The sequence below is a fragment of the Aethalodelphis obliquidens genome, unplaced genomic scaffold (assembly GCF_003676395.1).
Source record: "Aethalodelphis obliquidens isolate GAN/ISIS:26980383/991018 unplaced genomic scaffold, ASM367639v1 scaffold5, whole genome shotgun sequence".
Classification (NCBI taxonomy): domain Eukaryota; kingdom Metazoa; phylum Chordata; class Mammalia; order Artiodactyla; family Delphinidae; genus Aethalodelphis; species Aethalodelphis obliquidens.
The window spans coordinates 18489809-18512126 of record NW_020837949.1 but is presented as its reverse complement, the minus strand read 5'-3'; the positions used below and the strand labels follow the sequence as shown (position 1 = coordinate 18512126).

General features: G+C 38.4%; 1 protein-coding gene across 6 annotated transcripts in view; it reads left to right on the top strand.

Moving 5' to 3' along the window:
* Positions 1–12977, top strand: part of LRGUK (leucine rich repeats and guanylate kinase domain containing) — a 121983-nt gene extending 109006 nt beyond the window's left edge. For 3 of the 6 annotated variants that reach the window (XM_027101889.1, XM_027101887.1, XM_027101886.1), the window contains 2 exons: positions 3899–4047; positions 9112–12977. In XM_027101889.1, the coding sequence (XP_026957690.1) occupies positions 3899–4047; positions 9112–9242 (280 nt within the window). In that variant the 3' untranslated portion in view covers positions 9243–12977. Of the gene's footprint in view, positions 1–3898; positions 4048–9111 lie in introns of those variants that run through there. The other 3 variants (XR_003431880.1, XM_027101891.1, XM_027101890.1) reach the window with 3 other exon arrangements.
* Positions 12978–22318: the final 9341 nt, after the last annotated feature.

Sequence of the window (22318 nt, the reverse complement as noted above, 5' to 3'; positions counted from 1 at the left end):
GACTCCTGACTTTCAAAGCATTTTCATTTACTCTTAATACTTCCTTTGATACAAAAGAAAAGTAATCGTTTGAAAGGCAGAACTTGCTCTGTGATCCCTTTTTTGGTGTGTGTTTTAAATGAAGAGGTATTCTTTTCCAAAAATAAGAGACCAAAACATATGTGTTTTGGGTTGAATTGTGTACATAATTCAACTCCCCGCAAATGTACATATTGGAGTCCTAATCCCAGTACCTCAGTGTGTGACCTTATTTGGAAGTAGGGTCATTACAGATGCATTTAGTTAAGATGAGGTCAGACTTGGAAAGGGTGAACCTTTAATCCAATATAATTGGTGTCCATATACAAAGGAGAAATTTGGACATACACACACACACACACACACACACACACACACAGCAAGGGAGCTTGGGTGATGCAGAAGCCAAGGATGGTCAAAGATTGCCAGCAAAACATGAGAAGCTAGTAGAGAGACCTGGAACAGACTCTCCTGCACAGCCTCAGAAGGAACCAACCCTGCTGACATTGATCTTGGGCTTTTAGACTCCAGAATTGTGAGACAGTGACTTTCAACCATTCAATCCTCGGTACTCTGTTACGGCAACCCTAGCAGGCAAATAAAATATATATTAAAAATCCAGTGAAGGGCTTCCTTGGTGGCGCAGTGGTTGAGAGTCCGCCTGCCGATGCAGGGGACACGGGTTCGTGCCCCGGTCCGGGAAGATCCCACATGCCGCGGAGCGGCTGGGCCCGTGAGCCATGGCCGCTGAGCCTGCGCGTCCAGAACCTGTGCTCCACAGCGGGAGAGGCCACAACAGTGAGAGGCCCGTGTACCGAAAAAAATCCAGTGAAATTTTTGGTGCCATTTTCTTTCTAAGTTCCCTTCAACATACTCTATTTATATCACTTTAGAGATTTGGCCATAAAATCTATGGATTATTGTTTTTTTTACTAAAAAAAGAAGAACATCTTTATGCTTCTATAGTTTGGAATAAAAGATGTAACCCATAAAACCTAAATGCATCTACGTCTGTGTTCAGGGGGAAAAGACTCAGTCTGGTTATACTTCTAGAGAGAAGACCCCAAGCATGGGTTAATCACGGCCCTTTTCCACTGCAGGGGTAGAGGAAAGAGTTGTTCAGTGACTGGAAAATCCAAATGTTGGCAGTACTGGTCTCAGTTTATATACTTCTCTAGGAAGCGCTTCTTGGACAAGCTCACTTACCTTACATGGAAGCAAGAAATTGGGAAACAAAGTCTTCGAGGAGCATGGGTGTTCTACCTGAAGGGGGCTAGCATTCTGTGAGGGGGTCCAAAAGCTGTTGTCTAGTAACAGGAAGACAGACCCAAGAACTCTGTCCAACCCAGTAAGAGGTACCCCCGCCTTCAAGCAAGCCATTAGACTTCTCTAGTTGATAACCAGTAGTCAAAACTTCTGAGCAGAACCCCTAGGCACAGGGAGATTGCCCCATCCTGGAGTATCCCTGCCTGGGAATGTTGATGCCATCTGGCCCTGGCTGTAGTTGACAGGAAGCTTAGGTCCAGCGAGCAGCCCATGTCCATGCTCAGCAATATGGAAGCTTTCCAGGAGCACTGGTTCTGGATTCAAGCCGTGAACTACCGCCCAAGAGCTGCAGCCTCTGCTTGCCATTCAGACACATTGGACGTGTCCCCTTAGTATGCGTACACCACCCACTGTATTTCATCCTGGGTCAAGGACAGGCCCAGAGAGCTAATTGTACTGTGTTTCCAGTGATAGAGCTCCTGGGAACACCTCATTGAGACTTGCTTCTACCCTTTACATCTCTGGTAGTCATAACATCATCCTGGTAAGATGTGGACACCCTCACTTAAATGACAGGCTTTATCTTGAATAGACCCAATTTGGATCAGCCTTTGCTACTGCTGTGTATGAACTGAAGTTAAATGTGGAATGTGAACAAGTGGAGGTCAACTTGAACTTGATCCTAGACTCGTACTTCTTTGCTGAGATGGGAATCATTACGTTGGAAATACAGAGAAGAAAGCATAATCATAGCCACCTACTAGGCTTTGCAGTAAACAATTATCTATTGATTTTCAACATTTTAAATCAACCTTTAGCTAAATTATGAAAAGACATAACTATGAATACAAAACTTAATACAGGGCTTCCCTGGTGGTGCAGTGGTTGAGAGTCTGCCTGTCAATGCAGGGGACATGGGTTTGAGCCCTGGTCTGGGAAGATCCCACATGCAGCGGAGCAACTAGGCCCGTGAGCCACAACTACTGAGCCTGCGCGTCTGGAGCCTGTGCTCCGCAACAAGAGAGGCCGCGACAGTGAAAGGCCCGCGCACCGCGATGAAGAGTGGCCCCCGCTTGCCGCAACTAGAGAAAGCCCTCGCATGAAACGAAGACCCAACACAGCCAAAAATAAATAAATAATTAATTATTTTTTTTAAAAAAACTTAATACAATCAATTTTGACAGTAAAAATTTCCAGTGACAGAGTTTAGGAGGTGGAGATGGCAAGTGAGTATATATCATCTGCTGTTGATGGAACAAGAAATGGGGATTGTTAAATATGATACATGAAGATGTAGATCTGACCGATGGAGGAACTGAAAATAGTGATAGAACTGTTTGTGGGGAGAAAAATGGGGGGAGGTTATTAAGTTAGCTAAATCCTTTTTGATCATAGCAGAAATCTGTATCAAAGATATGTTTAAAACTGGCAAGTCAATAAAAATCAGTGACATTTAGAAATAAAATGTTTATTGTCAGAATATCGAAGAACATTTAAGAATGGTTGGCTCTCAGGAGAATGAAATTGGGGTCACCGTTACTTTCTATTTTAAGCCCTTCTATATGACTTAATTCTAACTATATGTATTTAGTAGGCTGATTAAAGTGTTAATGAAATGTTTTTAAAGAAATGAGTAAAATCGCAGAAGAAAAGATGAATATATTTTGATTATATAAACATTTTAAGTTGCTCTACGTCCAAAACAAATTAAAAAGGAAAACAGGAAGCTATATGAGATATATATTAATAACATATAATATACTATATATGATATATAGTATATGTAACATCTAACATATATAATATATTGAATATACTATTCATATATGTTTTATGTTATATATTTAATTTATAATATATAATTCAATATATAATATATAACATATATATTCACATAAATTGATATGGAAAACATTTAGATCCTCAAAAGAGAAATGAAGAAAAGAGGTAAATAGTTCACAAAAGCTAATTAATAAATACAAGAAATAATGTTTAATCTTGCCATGAACCATGCTCAGCTGTTCACAGTGCTCGCTCTGCAGGATGAGCTCCGCCGCAGTGGAGTTGCTTCCCCCAGAGGAAGCCAGGAAGCAGGTGGAGCCCAAAGGAGAGTAGCCAACTGGTAGGAAGCCCACTGGCCCAGACACAGAGACTTCAGGCACCCAGGTCACACCCCAACCTTGTCCTAAAAAGGGGGACAAAAAACTAGCCTCAGGTATGCCCAATGTGTGGTCCAGATCAGGCCCCCTAACACGCTTTCATTTTTCTCTGTCCAAGGACTGCCCTATATAAATTGCACTTGATTCTGAAGTCCTAGGAATTAGGATCCATGCCTGACCCATCTTGTTTTATAGATGCCAGCACCTCTCAGGATGCCTTGCTCTTAGAAGATATTCAGTGATGTTTTGTATAATGGATGAGAAGTCTATGCTAATATATACAGTACTTAACATATCAGCTGCTAATAGGTCTTGGTACCTATGTATCATTGAAAACTTTAGCTCAACAGAGATATGTTTGCAAACTACTGAATGATTTGACAAAGATAACCCAATGATCATATGGCCATTAATGCTATTTCATCTCAAAGATATATTCATTTTTCATTTTTCAGTGGCATGGATTCCAGTGATTCCATGAAATACTCTGCATTATTTGAATCTTGTCCATGGTCAAAAGACTTGCCTTTTCGGCCTCCGGAAGACAGAATTTATTCACACCCAGAATCAACAATAGGTGATATTGAGGATCAGGCCCTAAAAGGTATGAGTCATTTACATATTGTTCTCATATAAATATTAATATTATAATTATATCTATTTCCCACTGTCTTTCTGTTTCTGATTTTTTAAAATTAAATGTGTGTTTAAAGTTGAGAATCTCTCCTTTGAGGCAGGCTGGGTTATTTATCCCCCATTGTAATAGATGAGAAACAAAGTTAAAAAAGATCAGAAATGTGCCCAGGGTTGCTTAGCTACTTAGAGTGGACTGCTGCTCTGCCCATCTGGCCACACGGCCTGCAGGGGTGTTCTGGGATGAGGGGCACGTGCTCTCGAAAGGAGGTTTTAGCAACTTGGGCTACATTCAGTGAAGGTGAAGAAACGCAGGGAAGTTTTCATATCACTGACCAGTCTCCTGCCCTGGGGGTCTGGCAGAATCCTGGTGGTTTGGGGTTTGAAGGATCAGGCCAGCCCCTCCTCTTCACCTCCTTTTTACACCTTGCTCCCCAACAGACTTGCGAATGCATGTCTCCTGGCACAGACAGCATGGCCATCGCATTTTTGTCTCTGGCAATGTTCATAAAGAACATTGAGTAAAGACCTTAAACAGTGTGGGGAGGCTGAAGGGCTAGAGGTGAAAATGGAAAAGGGAGAGAGTAACCCATTATGGGGCTCTGTGAGCAACTGATAGAGGAATGAATAAATTGGGCGGAATTCTCTAGGACCTGGAGGCTAAGAGAAGCCAATATTAGTAGCCTGCGGGAGGTGGGGTGGTCTGCCTGAGACCAGAAGAAGACTTGAGAATCCCCTGCTTCCTCAGGTGACCATGGGAGCCAGAAAGAGTACAGACGTGTTAGGTCGCCAGGGACAATAGGACACAGTAGGTGGCATCTCCAGAAGGAAGGTCCCGAATCAGGCACCTTCTAACCATTTCAGAGGTGGACGCCCTCTTCAGGTGTAGCTGTATTCAGGACAGCTGACCGAGATAGGGTATTTTCCAGCATTTTACTCATAAGGGAGGACAGAAGCAATAAATTAGAATCTGTTGGCCTGAAGTAAACAGACTGCCAGGTATTTCTCCAGCCAAGATGGGTTTATTAGTGATCACTTCGGGGTCTACAACCACAGTGAGCCACATGCAAGGCCGCACAGGGCAAAGGAAGGAGAAAGCTTCTTATAGAGGGAAAGGGAATTGGGAGAGCTTTAATAAACCAAGAAAGAGTCCATGGCTTTTCATTGACTGAGTCCTTGCCAGGAAAGAAGAGGAGACTTCTTCCTTTGGGGCTCTGCTATGGTCGCAGGGCGTGAGAGGCTCCCCCTTCTGGTCTCCCAGCTCCACTGCATGGAGGTTTCTGTTATTAATTTTTTACAAGTCCCAAGACTCAAGTTCCAGGATATAATCCCAAATTCTCAAGTAGACATACTATGTCATCTCACAGGATGTGTGAAGTGTTCTGGGCCCTCTTTTAAAGGCTGTGAGCTGCCACTTCAGAGCCTGAGGGAACCCAGGAGCCCTGGGACAGACATGTCCTTAAAGCTCATCATGGTTCTGGCTTCCCACAGGTCGTGTTCCCAGACCTTTCCCGTCTCATTTTCTCTCCTCTTCCTGTATCCTTCCTTATAAATGGGATACTTAAGAGTTGGAAACTACATTCCAAACATAGTCTGGCCAGAGCAAAGGGGGGCTGTTACCCGTGGGGCAGGGCTGTGGAAAGAACATTGCATTAGGAATCAGAAGACCTGGGTTTTGGTTCCATTTCTACTATTGTCTGGCTGTACAGTGTTGGGCAAATCAATTAATGTCTGAGCCTTAGGAATAATAATATCCATCCCACAATAATATAGTAATATCCTATATTACTGTAATATATATATATTATAATGTAATACATAATATAATAATACAGGACCAGCAAGGTGGGGTATGGTGTAAGTAAGAAGTAAAGTGCTGGATATCTGCTAGGTATTATGATTGTAAATTTTTATACACATAAAAGATTGTGGTTGTTTTCTGCTGGGATGGTTTCTGGAGATTTATTTCATGTGAATGGGCCAGGTTTTCCTGTTTCTTTATGTGCATTGTGATCCCGTGTTGAAAATTGGGCATTTGAAAAAGCAGCTACCTCTCCCAGGACGTGGACTGGCTCCGTGCAGGGGACGCCCTTCGCTGACTGGTGGGGCATGTTCTGAGCCCAGGGTCAGTCCAGTGTGAAGGCTCAGGGTCTTTTCAGTCCCTTTCTGGGCGTGCCCTTTCCCTGACCTCTGTGTGTGCTTTTCCCCAGTTCCCCAGTATACACAGATGCTTTTAAATGAATGTATTAATTGCCCTAAGCATCTTTCTCCTGCTTTTTCTTGGAGCCTTAGCTGTTCTGTGGTGTTCCTCAAGTAAGAATCTCTTGTCCCAGGCGTCTTTAGGTCTGTGCCTCCTCAGGGTTTTTCAGGAGCCCGGCCCGCTGCTTCCTATAGCTTCCTCTAGCCTGAGATCCCAGCTGTGCCACTTCTAGCCATCTGGGCTATGAGTTAGGTGACACAGAGGCCAATCAGGCTGCCGCTAGATGGGCTCTCAGGAGGGAACTGGGAGCCAGGCCCCTCTTCCCCCAAACTGTACTTCAGCCCCTTGGGAGGGGGAGGGGCAAAGGTGAGTAAAAACATGAGATTTCTTACCCTTGCTAATGTGGTTTTTTCATGGTTGGGCGTTCACTTGGTTGCTGTAGATCATTGACTGATTTCCAGAGCTCCTATTAAGTTACTTTAGCTAGTCTCTAGTTTTTTGTTTTTTGGGTTTTTTTGCAGTACGTGGGCCTCGCACTGTTGTGGCCTCTCCCGTTGCGGAGCACAGGCTCCGGACGCGCAGGCTCAGCGGCCATGACTCACGGGCCCAGCCGCTCTGCGGCATCTGGGATCTTCCCAGACCGGGGTACGAACCCGTGTCCCCAGCATCGGCAGGCAGACTCTCAACCACTGCACCACCAGGGATGCCCTCTAGTTTTTCTTTTAATGTTTCCCTGGGAGAACAGGGGCCTGGAGCTTCCTAACCTGCCATCTTGCCAACATCTTTCTGTGGTGATTTTCTCAGAAATCACATCACACTACTAGCTCTCGGTCAGTTAAACCCACATTTTTTTTTTTTCATACGAACTGCCAAACCAAGTTTATATCATCCAGTATATGTGCTGTTGATTTTTTTTTTTTTTTACATAAATGCAACTTTTATCTTCAGCTTTTTATCCTTTTGGTTTCAGCCCCACATTCCAACTGGATTAGATCATTTGGGGTCTTGATTCATCTTCCATATTTACTACTTTATAGATTTCTATTCAGCCAGCAAACATGCCACCTATGCCTTTGTCATTGTTGCTGTCAACATTGGGACCCAGGACTTGGCTAAGAGAAACATCCTGTGACAAGTCTTTGGACACTGACTTCCAGGGAGAGTCTACCTGCTTTGTGACGCTTACTCACATCTCTCTGGTGCATTCACACAAGAAACTGCGATGCGTGCCTTGCATTATATCAGTCGGATTTTCTAACTCAGAGGTCAGGAAGCTTTCTGTAAAGAACCAGACAGTAAATGCTTTTGGCTTTGTGGACAACATAGACTTTTTTGCAACCACTCAACCCTACCATTGCAGTGTGAGAACAGCCATAGGCAATATGTAAATGAATGGGCATGGGCTGGTTTCCATTCAACTTTATTTACTAAAATGGGCTGCAGACCAGATTTGTCCTATGTGCTATAGGTTGTTGACCCCTGCATAAGTAATAGGGAAATTAAGTTAATTTGAAATAATTTTTCTTTGCAAATCCCTTCCAACACTTATCACTCACTACAGTTCTTTCTGAATGCACAAACCATTTCTTTAATAAACTGGAATTTGCTGAGGTTTAAAGTCAGGTGTGCCGGTTTGTAGATCTTTATTTCCATTTTTTTAAATGGCAATATTATTTGCCTCCAGTACTTTTCTCATTGCAATGAATTCTCAAAGACCAGACACCCTAAAATTACTTCTGTCAGTTATTTCAGCACCCTGGGAGGTAGCTTACCTGGGTGTGGACAAGGGAACTGATGTAGAAGGGAGCCCTGTTCTTCTATTGTCTTCTTTCTTCTTCGGGGCCTTTATTTGCTTAAGATATTTTTGTTACCCTTTCCAGCTTAAAAAAATATCTCCATGATGAAAAAAAAGTAGAAAATAAGGAGGAACCTTTTCTTTTTTCTTTTTTTTGGCTGCACCGCATGTGGGGATCTTAGTTCCCCAACCAGGGTTCGAACCCACGCCCCCTGCAGTTGGAAGCGTGGAGTCGTAACCACTGGACCACCAGGGAAGTCCCTTTTATCTTTTTTTGTCCTCTGTTAACAGGATCTCATCTTCTCAAGGAGTATGCCATTCTTGCTCTAAATATACCTTAAAAAGGTCCATTTTGCCTTTAACATTTTGGATTGCATTGGTTTGTTTAATAAGCTGCGTCTTCCCGATCTTATAGGTCACTTCATTTTGCTCACTTCCTGTAGAATCCTCTGCCTCACTCTCTCAATCCCTCCTACACTGATTTCTCCCCACTGAGAATTCGGCTTCCTCTGTGGACACTATGCTTCCACCTTCAGTCTCATCTTCCAAACTCCTCTTGCTTCCATAGTCCCCAGAGGAACCTAGCTCTGTGGTTCATCCTTGGTGTCTTCCTCCTTGGTTAACAAGCCAGTCTTAAAGGGCACTAGATGAGTTTTCTCTAGGAAGGACTTCAGAGTGTGTGTTTGTGTCTGTGCTAAGTCTACTCACATATGATTGAAAAGGAATATTGTGCAGGGCATTATTACAGAGGGTATAAATGAGCAGGGTAGAAGAGTAGCATAGGAATTGCTTGCTGTAGCAACCTTCTGGTCATTGGGCAAGTCTACCCAGCCCAAGGTTTGTCCAACCACGCACATGATATATTCTCAACCTCATCCCTTATTTTTCTTATTTGGGTGTCATTTATTTCTTATAGTTTGTTATGAATGAATTCTGAAAGTTATTCTGGTTCTTACATCATGCAATGTTTATTTTCTTTGTTTAGTGTACCAAGGGGTTAACTATACATACCGTATCTTTTTTTTCTTAATGTTTTACAGCACTACATAAACAGGTATTTCCATGTGGAAAAGGGTCTCTCCAACACAGAAGACAGACGATCTCAAGCATCAGTCGCCCAGGTTCCAACACCAAACCCACCCTCCCTCCGATCCCTCAGGGCCGCAAGTAGACCCATACCTGACATTTGATCTTAACATGGAAAACTTGCTCTGATCATGTCCAGTCCCTTTGTCTCCCCTGGCCATGGATCCTGGCTATTCCTCACTCAACCAACTACCTACAAAAGAATGCTCTATATGCCTTAATTCTCTCAGTTTCTTTTGTGATTCTCTGAATAGTGTCTATCTTTTTTAAAATGTAAGTTATTCTTAGCTTTTATAAATGGAATTTCAGTTTTTCCCACAGCTATGAATGAATTTTCTAGCTGTTTCCTGCTCTGAAATATCAGATGGCAAAATCTCCCAAGATCTCTGCCTTGCTACATGCATAGTGATTGTGGGATAAAGACAATGAAGATTGTGCTCTTAAAATTTCAATGCGTCCATTTATAGCATTAGTGTATACTTTACAGGATTGAAATATTTTGTTCTTCTCATTATGAAAAAATTATGGAGTTCCATTTAACTTCTGACCAACATGATACCTCAAATTCCTTTAGCAATATGAAGAAATAAATCAGGTATTTCTTTTATTTCACCCTTTTTTGACTCTGATTATGAAAGGTTTATAAGCAATTTTCATTGTCTTTGTGGTTTCACTTCCTGCCATCTGCAGAAGAAAAATTGAGCAGTTATAGGCGAGGCTGGTATTCGGCTGATTTGTGTGAACGAGACTATGCTGGTTGTTAAAACACTGAAATGCACCCGTTTGGATGGGTAAATGGTCTTTCCTCTGAATCCTCTGTGCATGGTGATTCATGGGACCAAGAGCCTTCCCATAGTACGGCACTAATTGTTAAATATTTTAAATATCAAAATCCTCTAATGCTTTCCTTTTTAAAAAATATCAAAACCTCCTTTGATAATCCCCTTCCCCGTAACTCAAATTTGGATGTAACACGATTTGCTGTTGGCTCCTATCTTCCACCTAGCCCTGTTCTCAACAGGAGCTGGTTAAAGTTCTTTTCCTGGAGTGGGTAGGAGAGGCTGGGAGGGGGAATGTGGAGGAGAGTACAAGGCTGAGCCGGAGAAGGGAGGCAATGCTCTCTGGAAAAGTAGGGGTGCAGAGAGTGGGTCGCTGTGCCCCAAGGATTCACCAGCATCATCTAATCTTTTTAAAAGTTATTATAAAATATTTTAGACACAAGGGAAGATATAAAAATAATAGTTTCAATTTCAAACAATATGGAAGAGATGCTTTTAAAATACAATTTCTCCTACTAAGCACAGCTAAAAGCATAGAAATTATATATAAAACAAAGGTAAGATTGAGAGTTAGAAGGAAGAAGGCAGACCACCTGAGGACCCTGGGACCTGAGTAATGACATAATGGTAATTTCCCTGGGTCTCCTTTTGCCTTAGTTATCCTAAACTGGGTGCTGGAGAAGCTAAAACCCCAAAACACTAATGATACAGACAACAAAATTTCCAACAAAGAGCCTGCTCCTTCTAGCTAAAAGACTAGGAAAGGAGCAGACTAGCAACACAGAAACCTTTTAGACAAGGACTGCTTTACTCCAGCTAAATACTGTGAGTAAAATTCTGGCCCCATCCTTTTTCTCACCCTTGTTAGCAAAGGCTTCCACACTTTTCTAGCTGTAACAATGTTCCCCTTCTCTTCCCTGATGTGATAGTATCAGGGAAATTTTTGTGGAGAGCCAGGATGTTTACCACCACCCAGTGTTAATAAGAACCCCCTCTCAGAGTATCATTGAAGGCTACTTAGGGACCTAGACTGCCATTCCTCACCTGGTAGTAATGACGCACCTTTTCCCCTTCCCATCAGGTGGTGTCAGAGGTCTTGTGGAGGTCCAGCACCTTCACCACTGACCTATCTCCTTGCAGTGTCAATGGAGGCCATGTGAGGACCTAAACTTCCACACCCACTCAGCATTAATACAGCATCATTCCCACTTTTCCCATCCTAAGTGTCAAGAGAGGCCAAGTGGAGAACTTAGACTTCTACCTCCACCTGGCAGTAATGACTCAGTGCTCTCTCCCCAACTGGCATGGTGTCAGAGAAGGTCAACTAAACAGAAGGTTTAAATAAGATCCAGAGTCTCATATTATCCAAAATGTCTAAGGTATAATAATTAAAAAATACTTATCAAGAATAAGGAAAACCTTAACTTAAATGAGAAAAGTCAATCAACATATGCCAACACAGAGGAGAAACAGATCTTGGAATTATCTGACAAGGATTTTAAAGCAGCTGTGATGAAGATGTTTCAACAAGCAATTATGCACATGACTGAAACAACTGAAAAAGAGACACAATCTTAGCAAAGAAATAGTCTTGAAAAGAAATAGAAGATATAAAGAAGAAACAAATGGAACTTTTAGAACTGAAATTGAAATAACTGAAATTTTAAAACTTACTGGATGGACTCAACAGTAAAATGGAGAGGACAGAAGAAAAAAATCAGTGAACTCGAAGACAGAGCAATTTTAGTTACCTAATCTGAACAACAGAGAGACAATAGACTGAAAAATAAAATGAGCTCCAAGGACATGTAGGACTATATGAAAAGATCTAATGCTTATGTCATTAGAGATCCAGAAGAACAAAAAAGAGTATGGGGCTAAAAAATTATTACTGAAAATTGCCCCAATTTTGCAAAAGCCAAAACCCTACAAATTCAAGAAGATGATGAATCCCAGACAGGAAAAACCCAAATAAATCTGCAACAAGACACATAATCAAACTTTGTCAAAAAGACAAAGAAAAATATCTCAAAGCAGCAAGAGAGAAACAATATCTTAATTATAAGGAAAAAACAAATCAAGTGATAGCATATTTCTCATCAGAAACTATAGTACTGCCAGAAACCACAGAAATGGAACAACATTTTCTAGTCCTAAGAGAAAAAACCTGTCAATCTGGAATTCTCTATTCAGTAAAAATGTCCTTCAGGAATGAAGGAGGAAATCAAGACATTCTCAGGTGAAGGAAAACTAAGAGACTATATTGACAGCAGACCTAGCCTAAAAGAATGGCCAAAAGAAAAAAAAATTCTTGAAACAGAATGAAAATGATAAAAGAAGGTAATTTGAAACATAAAGAAAAAAGAACAGTGGAAATAGTGAAAATATGGATAAATACAATAGAAGTTCCTCCTCATCTTGAGTTCTCTAAATTATGTTTGATGGTTGAGCAAAAATTATAACGTTGTCTGATGTGGTTCTTGATATATGTAGAAGGTATATATAATTTAAGGCAATTATAAACAGGAGTAAAGGGACTTAAAAGGAGGTAAGCTTTCTACATTTCACTCAAACGGTTAAAATGTCAACACCGGGAGACAGTGATAAGTCATATATGAATAATATAATACCTAGGATACCACTAAAAAAGCTACTTTGTGAGATACACTCAAGAGCACTATAGATAAATAAAAATGGAATTTTAAAAATGTTCAAGTGACACGTAGGAAGTCAGGAAATAGAAAACAGAGAACCTAAAAACTAAACAAAATACCAAAAGCAGCCTTAAGCTCTACCATACCAACAGTTACATTAGAGTAAATGGTCTAGAGACACCAATTAAAAGGCAGAGGTTGGCAGAGGGGATTAAAAAAACATGACCAAGTTATATCATTTCTACAAGAAATTCACTTGAAACTTAACAACATAGGTTGAAAATAAAAGAATGGAAAAGTGTTTGCATATATCATGCAACCATTATCAGAAGAAAGGAAGAGTGGTAATATTTGTATCAGATAAAGTAGGCTTCAGAGAAAAAAAAATTACAAGATATAGAGATACATTATATAAGGATAAAAGGGTCAGTCCACCAAGAAAACATAACGTGATTAACTATGTATGCGCTAAAGAACAGAACTACAAAACGTGAAGCAAAAACTGACAGAACCGAAAGGAGAAACAGTTGTATATTTCAACATCTCTTTCTCAACAGTTGATAGAACAATTAGACAAAACCTCCAAGAGTATATAATAATTCAACAACATCATCAACCAGTAGGATTTAATTGACGTTTATAGAACGTTCCAGTGACAGCCCAATAAACATTCTTTTCAAGAGTGTTTCATGAATGTTCTCATGGAACATTAGCCAAGACAGACCATACCCTGGACCATGAAAGAAACCTAACAAATTTAAAAGAATTCAAATCATACAAAGTATGTTCTCTGACCACAATGGAATCAAACTAGAAATTAATAACAGATAATAGAAAAGTCTCCAAACATCTGGAAATGAAACAACACAGTCTTAAATAATCTTTGGGCCTAGGAGAATTAAAGAGAGATCTATGGTCTCAAGGGAATTTAAAAATACATGAAACTATATGGTAGTTCTATTTATTACTCAGCTATAAAAAGAAACAAAATTGAGTTATTTGTAGTGAGGTGGATGGACCTAGAGTCTGTCATACAGAGTGAAGTAAGTCAGAAAGAGAAAAACAAATACCGTATGCTAACACGTATATATGGAATCTAAAAAACAAAAAAAAAGGTCATTAAGAACCTAGGGGCAGGATGGGAATAAAGATGCAGACCTATTAGAAAATGGATTTGAGGACACAGGGAGGGGGAAGGGTAAGCTGGGACAAAGTGAGAGTATCATGGACATATACACTACCAAATGTAAAATAGCTAGCTAGTGGGAAGCAGCTGCATAGGACAGGGAGATCAGCTCGTTGCTTTGTGACTACCTAGAGGGGTGGGGTAGGGAGGGTGGGAGGGAGGCTCAAGAGGGAGGGGATATGGGGATATATGTATGCATATAGCTGATTCACTTTGTTATAAAGCAGAAACTAACACACCATTGTAAAGCAATTATACTCCAATAAAGATGTTAAAAAAAAAAAAAGAAACTGAAGAGGAGGATTCTTAAATCAATAAGCTCCTACCTCAAGAACCTGGGAAATAAAAATAAACCCAAAATAAGCAGAAAGAAACAACACAGAGCAAAAATCATTGAAAATGAAAACATAAAAGGAATAGAGAAAAAGCAGTAAAACAAAAAGCTAGTTCTTAGAAAAGATCAATAAAATTGACAACCTCTCTCTGGTTAAACTGACAGAAAAAAGAGAAGACACAAATTACCAATATTATAAGTGAAATGGGATGAAACTTCAGATTCTGCAGGCATCAAAAAGATAATAGGGAATACTACAAACAATTCTACACACACAAATTTGACAACTTAGATGGAATGGACCAATTCCTCAAAAACAAACTACCACAACTCACACAGTATGAGATAGATCATTTGAGTAACCCTATAAATATTGATGTATTATGGGAATTGAATAATTAAATTGAATTAAAGTATTCATAATTATGAAAAAGAAATCTCCAGGCCCAGATGCTTTCACTGGAGAATTTTACCAAATGTTTACAAAAGAATTCATACCAATTCTACATAATCTCTTTTAGAAAATGAAAAAGGAAGGAACAGTTCCCAACTTATTTTCTGAGGCAAATATTACTCTGATACCAAAGTCAGACAGATGGTACAAAAAAAGAAAACTGCAAACCAGTATCACTCATGAATAGATGCAAAAAATCCTTTAAAAATTTCAGCAAATAAAATTCAGCACTACATAAAACGAATTATACACCATGACCAAGTAGAGTTTAACCCAGGGATGCTGATTCACTAATTGAAATCAACCAATGTAATCTACCATAATAACAGGCAAACAAGAAAAATTTACATGATCAGATCAATTAATGCAGAAAAACCATTTAACAAAGATTAACACCCATTCATGATAAAAATCTAGGAATAGAGGAGACTTTCTTCTATTTGATAAAGACTTTGGTACATGTCTCTATCTCTAAACAATATACACTTTTGTTCACCATGACTTTAAACTTTATTTTATACTGTATATATTCATCAATTAACTTTTTCTCAACTTTATGTTTATGGGTTTAATCCATGAACATTGTGTTGGTTTAGTTTTAAGGTTTCTCACTGCTGTGTACTATTCCACTGTAAGAATGTACCACAATGTATCCACTTTCCTCTTGATGAATGCTAAATTTGTTTTCAGTTTTTTTTCTACTGTAAAAGGTGCAGCTGAAAAAATTCTTCTATAGGAGTGGAATTGCTGTGTTATAGGTATACAAATCTTTAACTTTACCAGATATTGGTTACTCTACTATGCCCTCACAAATATGTAAGAGTTTTTATTTTTCTACATCTTCAGCAACGAGTGGAATTGACAATCTTTTTATTGCTAATCCAATAGGTGTTAATGTAAACTCATTGTGGTACTTTGGATTTCTCCAAAGTTGAACATTTTTTATAAGATTAGTGGCCATTTATGGCTCATCTTCTGTGAGTTGCCTATTTATATGTTTTGTCTAGTTTTAAATTGGGTTATTATCTTTTTCTTACCAATTTGCAGGATTTATTTATATATTCTGGTTATTAATTCTTTAGTTATATGAATTGCACATCTTTTCAAAGGCTGTGTCTTTTCACCTTTTAAAATGTTATATTTTAATGAGTAAAAGTTATTAATATGGCCAAATTTTTCAAACTTTTTCTTGATAGCTTGTGCTTTTTTATGTCTTACGTGTTCCTTCCCTATGCCATAGTCATAACTATAGTCTCTTAGATATTATTCTAAATGCTTTTTACAAAAAAGTTTTGCCTTCCCAATTTAGGTCTATACTCTACCTGCAATAGAGCTTTGTGTATGCTCTGAGGTAGGACTTAATTTTTTTCTAGTTGTTTCACCTCTTTTTCTCTCTAATCTGTAAGACCTTGTCTCTCATATTATTTCTATAAATGTTTGGGTCTGTTTCTGGGTTCTCTGCTCTGTGTTACTGTTTTATTTACTATACATTTATAATAAGACTTACAACCTGGTAGGACAAGTTATGCACTTTGATTTTCTTCAAAATTATCATGACTATTATTCACATTTTGCTTTCCAAGTAATTTTAGACATTATCAAACTTGCAAATGCCTTATTTAAAGTTAGTTAGAATTACATTTAGTTCATAAATTTGAGGAAGCTTGTTTTCTTTATGATATTGAATCTCCCCTTCTCTAAACATGCTCCCTTTTGTACGTTTTCTTTAATTCCTTTAATAAATTTGTATACTTTTCTCCATAAAGGATATATGTATCTTTAGTGAGGTTTATTCCTAGGTACCTTTTATTTTGGTTATTTTAAGTGGAATATTCTTTAAGATTATATTTTCTGTGACTGGTGTATGCAATGCAATTCATTTCTATAATTATCATGTGTATTATATATTCTGACAATATATTTGCAGATTATTTCAGGATTCCATGCAAATATCATAAAAAATGACAATTTTCCCCCCTTTCTTTACATTACTATTATTATTCTGTTTTTAAAATTTCATTTCATTATTTTTTCTTTTAAAAACTTACCTGGAGAGAACTTCCAATACAATGTTGAGTAGAAACAATGATAGTGGACATCCTTGTCTCACTTTTGATTTTAAAAAGAATATTTCTAATGTTTCACTATTAAGTGTGAAATTTGCTGTAGATTTTTGGCAGATAATCTTTGGAAAAAAATTTTCGTTTAATTCCTGGCTTACCATGAGTTTTACAATGAAAGAGTATTGAAAGGAAGGTGTTTTCTTTGTAGGGTACAAAAATTTGAGGTATATATTAATTCAATCATATTATTGTATTATTTGAACTGTTTTTTTTTTTAATTAATTTATTTTTGGCTGCACTGGGTCTTTGTTGCTGCACGTGGGCTTTCTTTAGTTGTGGTGAGTGGGGGCTACTCTTCGTTGAGGAGTGCAGGCTCATTGTGGTGGCTTCTCTTGTTGCTGAGCACGGGCTCTAGGTGCGGGGGCTTCGGTAGTTGTCGCACGCAGGCTCAGTAGTTGTGGCGCGCGGGCTCTAGAGCACAGACTCAGTAGTTGTGGCGCATGGGCTTAGTTTCTCCGCGGCCTGTGGGATCTTCCCGGACCAGGGCTCGAACCCATGTCCCCTGCGTTGGCAGGTGGATTTTTAACCATTGTGCCACCAGGGAAGTCCCCGAACTGTTATTTTCTTAGTTTGGTTTTTTTTTCTACTTACTCATACTGAAATGTTAAAAAAAACACCCTCTCACTATGATTGGGTTTCCCTCCTCTTCCCTCCCCTCCCCTCTCCTCCCCTTCCCTTCCTTTCCCTTCCCTTTCCCCCTTCCTTCTTTCCTTTCTTCTTTCTCCTTCCTCCCTTCCCAGATTACCTGCTGACTGTGGAAAAGTTAGTGGTACATAAAAAACATGCTTACCAGGCCTTCCCTGGTGGTGCAGTGGTTAAGAATCCACCTGCCAATGCAGGGGCTATGGGTTCGAGCCCTGGTCCGGGAAGATCCCACATGCCTCGGAGCAACTAAGCCCATGCACCACAACTACTGAGCCTGCCCTCTAGAGCCCACGAGCCACAACTACTGAGACCACGCACCACAACTACTGAAGCCTGTGCACCCCAGAGCCCGTGCTCTGCAACAAGAGAAGCCACCGCAATGAGAAGCCCGTGCACCACAATGAAGACCCAACGCAGCAAAAAAAAAAAAAAAAAAAAAAAAGCATGCTTACAGAAGCATCAAAAGTAAACATCACACAAATTTTTAAAAAAGCAGTAGGGTAGTGATTTTATAATCAGACAAAATAAGAGGTCAAGATGAAAATCATTAAATGATACATAAAACACCCTTTTACATTAAAACAGGTGCATCCCATTACAAAGGTATAACAGTCATGAACGCTTAGGAATTGGGTCATATAACATCAAAGTATATAAAGCAAAAAAATGTTAGAAATGTAAATTGCTTTCTATCTAAAGCGCTCTCATCCATAAACCTAGGATTATAACAGGATCGCCTGTTAGGATTTTTTTTGATGATTAAGCTGGACGATGTGTGTATGTAGTGAGTACAGATACCTCAGGCCACAAACTCTTAATTTTAAGCTCAAATCCAAAGTGAAAGAAATTTAATCTTATTCCCTATCAATTCAGGACAATCTCAATCAATTCTGTCGCCTCTCTCTTGCTTTTAACCTGGGATTTCATCCAACTTCTAAGGGTTTACAGAGTTTTAAGGCATCAGCGGGAGGCATCTGGTTCCTGCATTAATGAGAAATTCTTGGGTCTTGCCTACTCTCCAGGAACCATGCCTATAGCTGCTGACACATCCCTATTATTTTGACCACTCCAGGTATGTTGACTTTTTGTTTTTAATGTAACTTTGATTCTCTTTGTGAAAGCACATAAGAAACCAACTGCTCTGCTGTGCCAGTCTGGGTCAAGGGGTCTGTCTTAGGCCCTCTCTGCCTTGACACCCTTGCAGTCTTCTTTCTTTGCTGAGTTCCCAGAACATGGATATGTTGGGCAGTCAGTCATGGGATATGTTGGCAGTCAGCTGGCTGCCTGGTAGAGCTCCGTATGGGAAGCCAAACAGTGGACCCCTGCTCTTCAGGTCCCACATTCAAGTAGGATTTCTATTGTATCCTAGACCTTGAAGTTGTCTGTGGAGTAATGGTTCTCAACTGGATTGGCAAATCACTCTTTCCGTAAGTTTAAAAAACACCAGTGTCCAGGCTCCATCCCAAGCCAATTAAATAAGGATCTGTGGGGATGGGGGCTAAGGCATTGTATTTTTTTAAAGTTCCCAGAGTGATTCAATTGGATAGTCAGGATCGAGAGCCACTGCTCCTGGAAGATAGAGTGGGGGCTTTTCTAGAATGATTTTATCAATTTTTTTGTTGTTGTTGTCTTCAGCAGATGACTGACCATCTCACCACACCCTTATTCGCATAAACTATATTATAATTTTTTAATGTTTATATTTTTTTATTTTATTGAAGTATAGTTGACTTACAATGTTTTAGGTGTGCAGCAAAGTGATTCAGTTGTACATATGTATAAAAATATATGTATTCTTTTTCAGATTCTTTTCTATTATAGGTCATTACAAGATATTGAATATAGTTCCCTGTGCTATACAGTAAGTCCTCATCATTTCTTTTATATATAGTAGTATGTATGTGTTAATCCCAAATTCCAAATTTATCCCACCCCCCAACTTTCCCCTTTGGTAACCATAAATTTGTTTTCTATGTCTGAGTCTATTTCTGTTTTGTAAATAAGTTTATTTGTATCATTTTTTTTTTAGATTCCACATATAAATTGTATCATGATATTTGTCTTTGACTTACTTCACGTAGTGCAATAATCTCTATAGGTCCATCCACGTTGCTGCAAATGGCATTATTTCTTTTTTTTATGGCTGAGTAGCATTCCATTGTATGTACGTACCACATCTTTATCCATTCATCTGTTGATGAACATTTAGATTGCTTCCATGTCTTGGCTATTGTAAATAGTGCTGCTTTGAACATTGGGGTACATGCATCTTTTTGAATTAGAGTTTTCTCCGGATATATGCCCAGGAGTGGGATTGCTGGATAACATGGTAACTCTATTTTAGTTTTTTAAGAAACTTCCATACTGTTCTGCATAGAGGCTGCACCAGTTTACACTCCCACATAATTGTTTATCATTACTAATTTGATAGTTGAAAAATGCTATTTTATTGATTAGGTTTAATATTTCTCATATGCTTATTTTTTATTAGTATTTCCATCTTAGTGAACTGTTGGCTCATATCTTTATTACATTTTTATCCTGGGATGTCAGTGTTTTATATTTTTGTGAGAGCTTTGTCTATTAAATATTAACTATGGGGTCCCCATTTGTTTTAAATATCCATCCCAATTTGTCATTGGTCTATATTTATTTTAAATAGAGAAGATTTATTTTAAATAGAGAAGATTTTAACTCTGTGTTTTCTTATAAAGCGTTTGCTTATGTATGATCATGAAATCTATTCTCTAAAAGCAGTGCTTGTCCAATAGAGCTTTCGGTGATGATGGAAATATGTAAAAATATCTACATTGTCCAGTATGACTGAGGAGCTGAATTTTTAATTTTACATACTTTTAATTAATTTAGATGTGAATAACTACATGTTACTAGTGGCTACTACATTGAACAGTACAATTCTAAAGGGTTTATCTTCATAGTCTTGGGATTTTTTTTTTTTTTTTTTTTGGCTGACAGTTATTTTGAGAGTTCTCTTATAAGTTCTAGTTTTGGTGGATTATAATGAAGAAATGAAAATATGGCTTTTGTAATTTATATTTTTTAAACTTATGCCTTGGCATGTGCTGAATTTTAAAAAATCATCAATGGGATTGAAAAGAAAGTCTATGGTATAAAATTTTGCTACATCTACTAATTCAGTTTTTCTAATTACATTATTAAAACTATCTACATATATCCTCTTTGTTTTCGAGTTTGGACTTCTACTCATCTTTTTTTTAAATTAACTTTTATTGGAGTATAGTTGCTTTACAATGTTGTGTTCGTTTCTGCTGTACAGCACAGTGAATCAGCTATATGTATACATATATACCCTCTTTTTTGGATTTCCTTCCCATTTAGGTCACCACAGAGCACTGAGTAGAGTTCTCTGTGCTATACAGTAGTTTCTCATTAGTTATCTATTTTATACATAGTAGTGTCAATTGCAGTCTCCCAATACATCCCACTCCTTCCTTCCCCCCTTGGTATCCATTCGTTTGTCCTCTACATCTGTGTCTGTATTTCTGCTTTGCAAATAAGTTCATCTGTACCATTTTTCTAGATTCCACATATAAGCGATATTATACAACATTTGTTTTTCTCTTTCTGACTTACTTCACTCTGTATGACAGTTTCTAGGTCTCTCCACATCTCTGCAAATGGCACAATTTCGTCCCTTTTTATGGCTGAGTAAATATATCCTCTTATTTTTATCAATTTGCTCTGTCATAAACGATCTTGGTATTATAGTATCTCACTGTATTTTTGTTTTCTGTCTCTTCTTACATATCAAATAGTTTTTCGCTATAAAAATGTTTTTCCTTTATTTTGTTTGCTTTTTTATAGTTTTTTAGTTTTCTTGCTATTTAGATTTTGATGTTATGTTAACCAGCTCATAAATGCTCAGGACCATTATTTCATAATTATGGATTTCACCTTGTTTCAATATAAAAGGGTCCTAAAAGAGTCCTTTTTGTTTCATCGAATCCTTTTTGCTTTGAACTTTCCTTTGGTAATATCAGTGTCACCTCTGCTTATTTCTATTTGCCTGACACATTTTGTGCTATCCTCTTACTCTTATTCTTTCCATGTGATTTGATTTTGGTCTCACTGTTGTCAGAAACATGCAGTTGGATGTTCTTTTTTAACTCAGTCTGGGTTTCTGCCTTTTCAGTTGTGGAGCAAAACTATTTTTATTTCTTTTTAATACTGATGAGCTCAGTCCTTTTTCTATCGTTTCATCTTAAATTTTGACAGTTTGAGACTCTTTTTTGACCATTTCACTTACTGGTTTATGTCTTTTGCTATATAGTTTTTTGTTCTTTTCATTTATAGTAATTTGGAAGGTATATTTTTCCCTACCCTGATGTATATCTTGGAATTTAAAATGTTTGTAGTTCTCCCTGCCTTTTCCATTCCCACAGTTATAAATTTAATTAGGAATTGTAGACTCAGTTTATAGACCCTCACCCCTCTTTCTATTTTCCCCAAATAAATCTTTAAGAGATGTTTTGGCTTTATACTCAATACTTAATGTTATTTTATTTCTCTCTGGACTTTTCAGTAATGTCAGTATTTACTACCAATTCTTTTATATGATTACTTTCTTATTGTCAAATTCTTAATCTAAAAGCCTGAAGGGAGAGTGAGGGAAGGGAAGCATTTCAGAAAATAGTTCTACAGTAATGGAGTAATCTTATTTCTGTATTCTAGTAGGAAAAACAAGAGGTGAGAGCTGATGGAACTCTTTTTACATTTTTAAAATATTTATTCTGCTTTTCCCAGGATATATTTTCTTTCTACTCTCCCAGGATCCTGCACTCAATAAATATTCCAAGACTTTCTATATGAACTTAACTTTAGATTTCATTCCTAGTACCAGTTACTTTTGCTACTGTTATTTTGTTTGGATTTTATAAAGGCAGCGTGTTTCATTATTTATTGAATGGGAAGTTAGGATAGGTAGCTGGTTATATGTTGCCATAT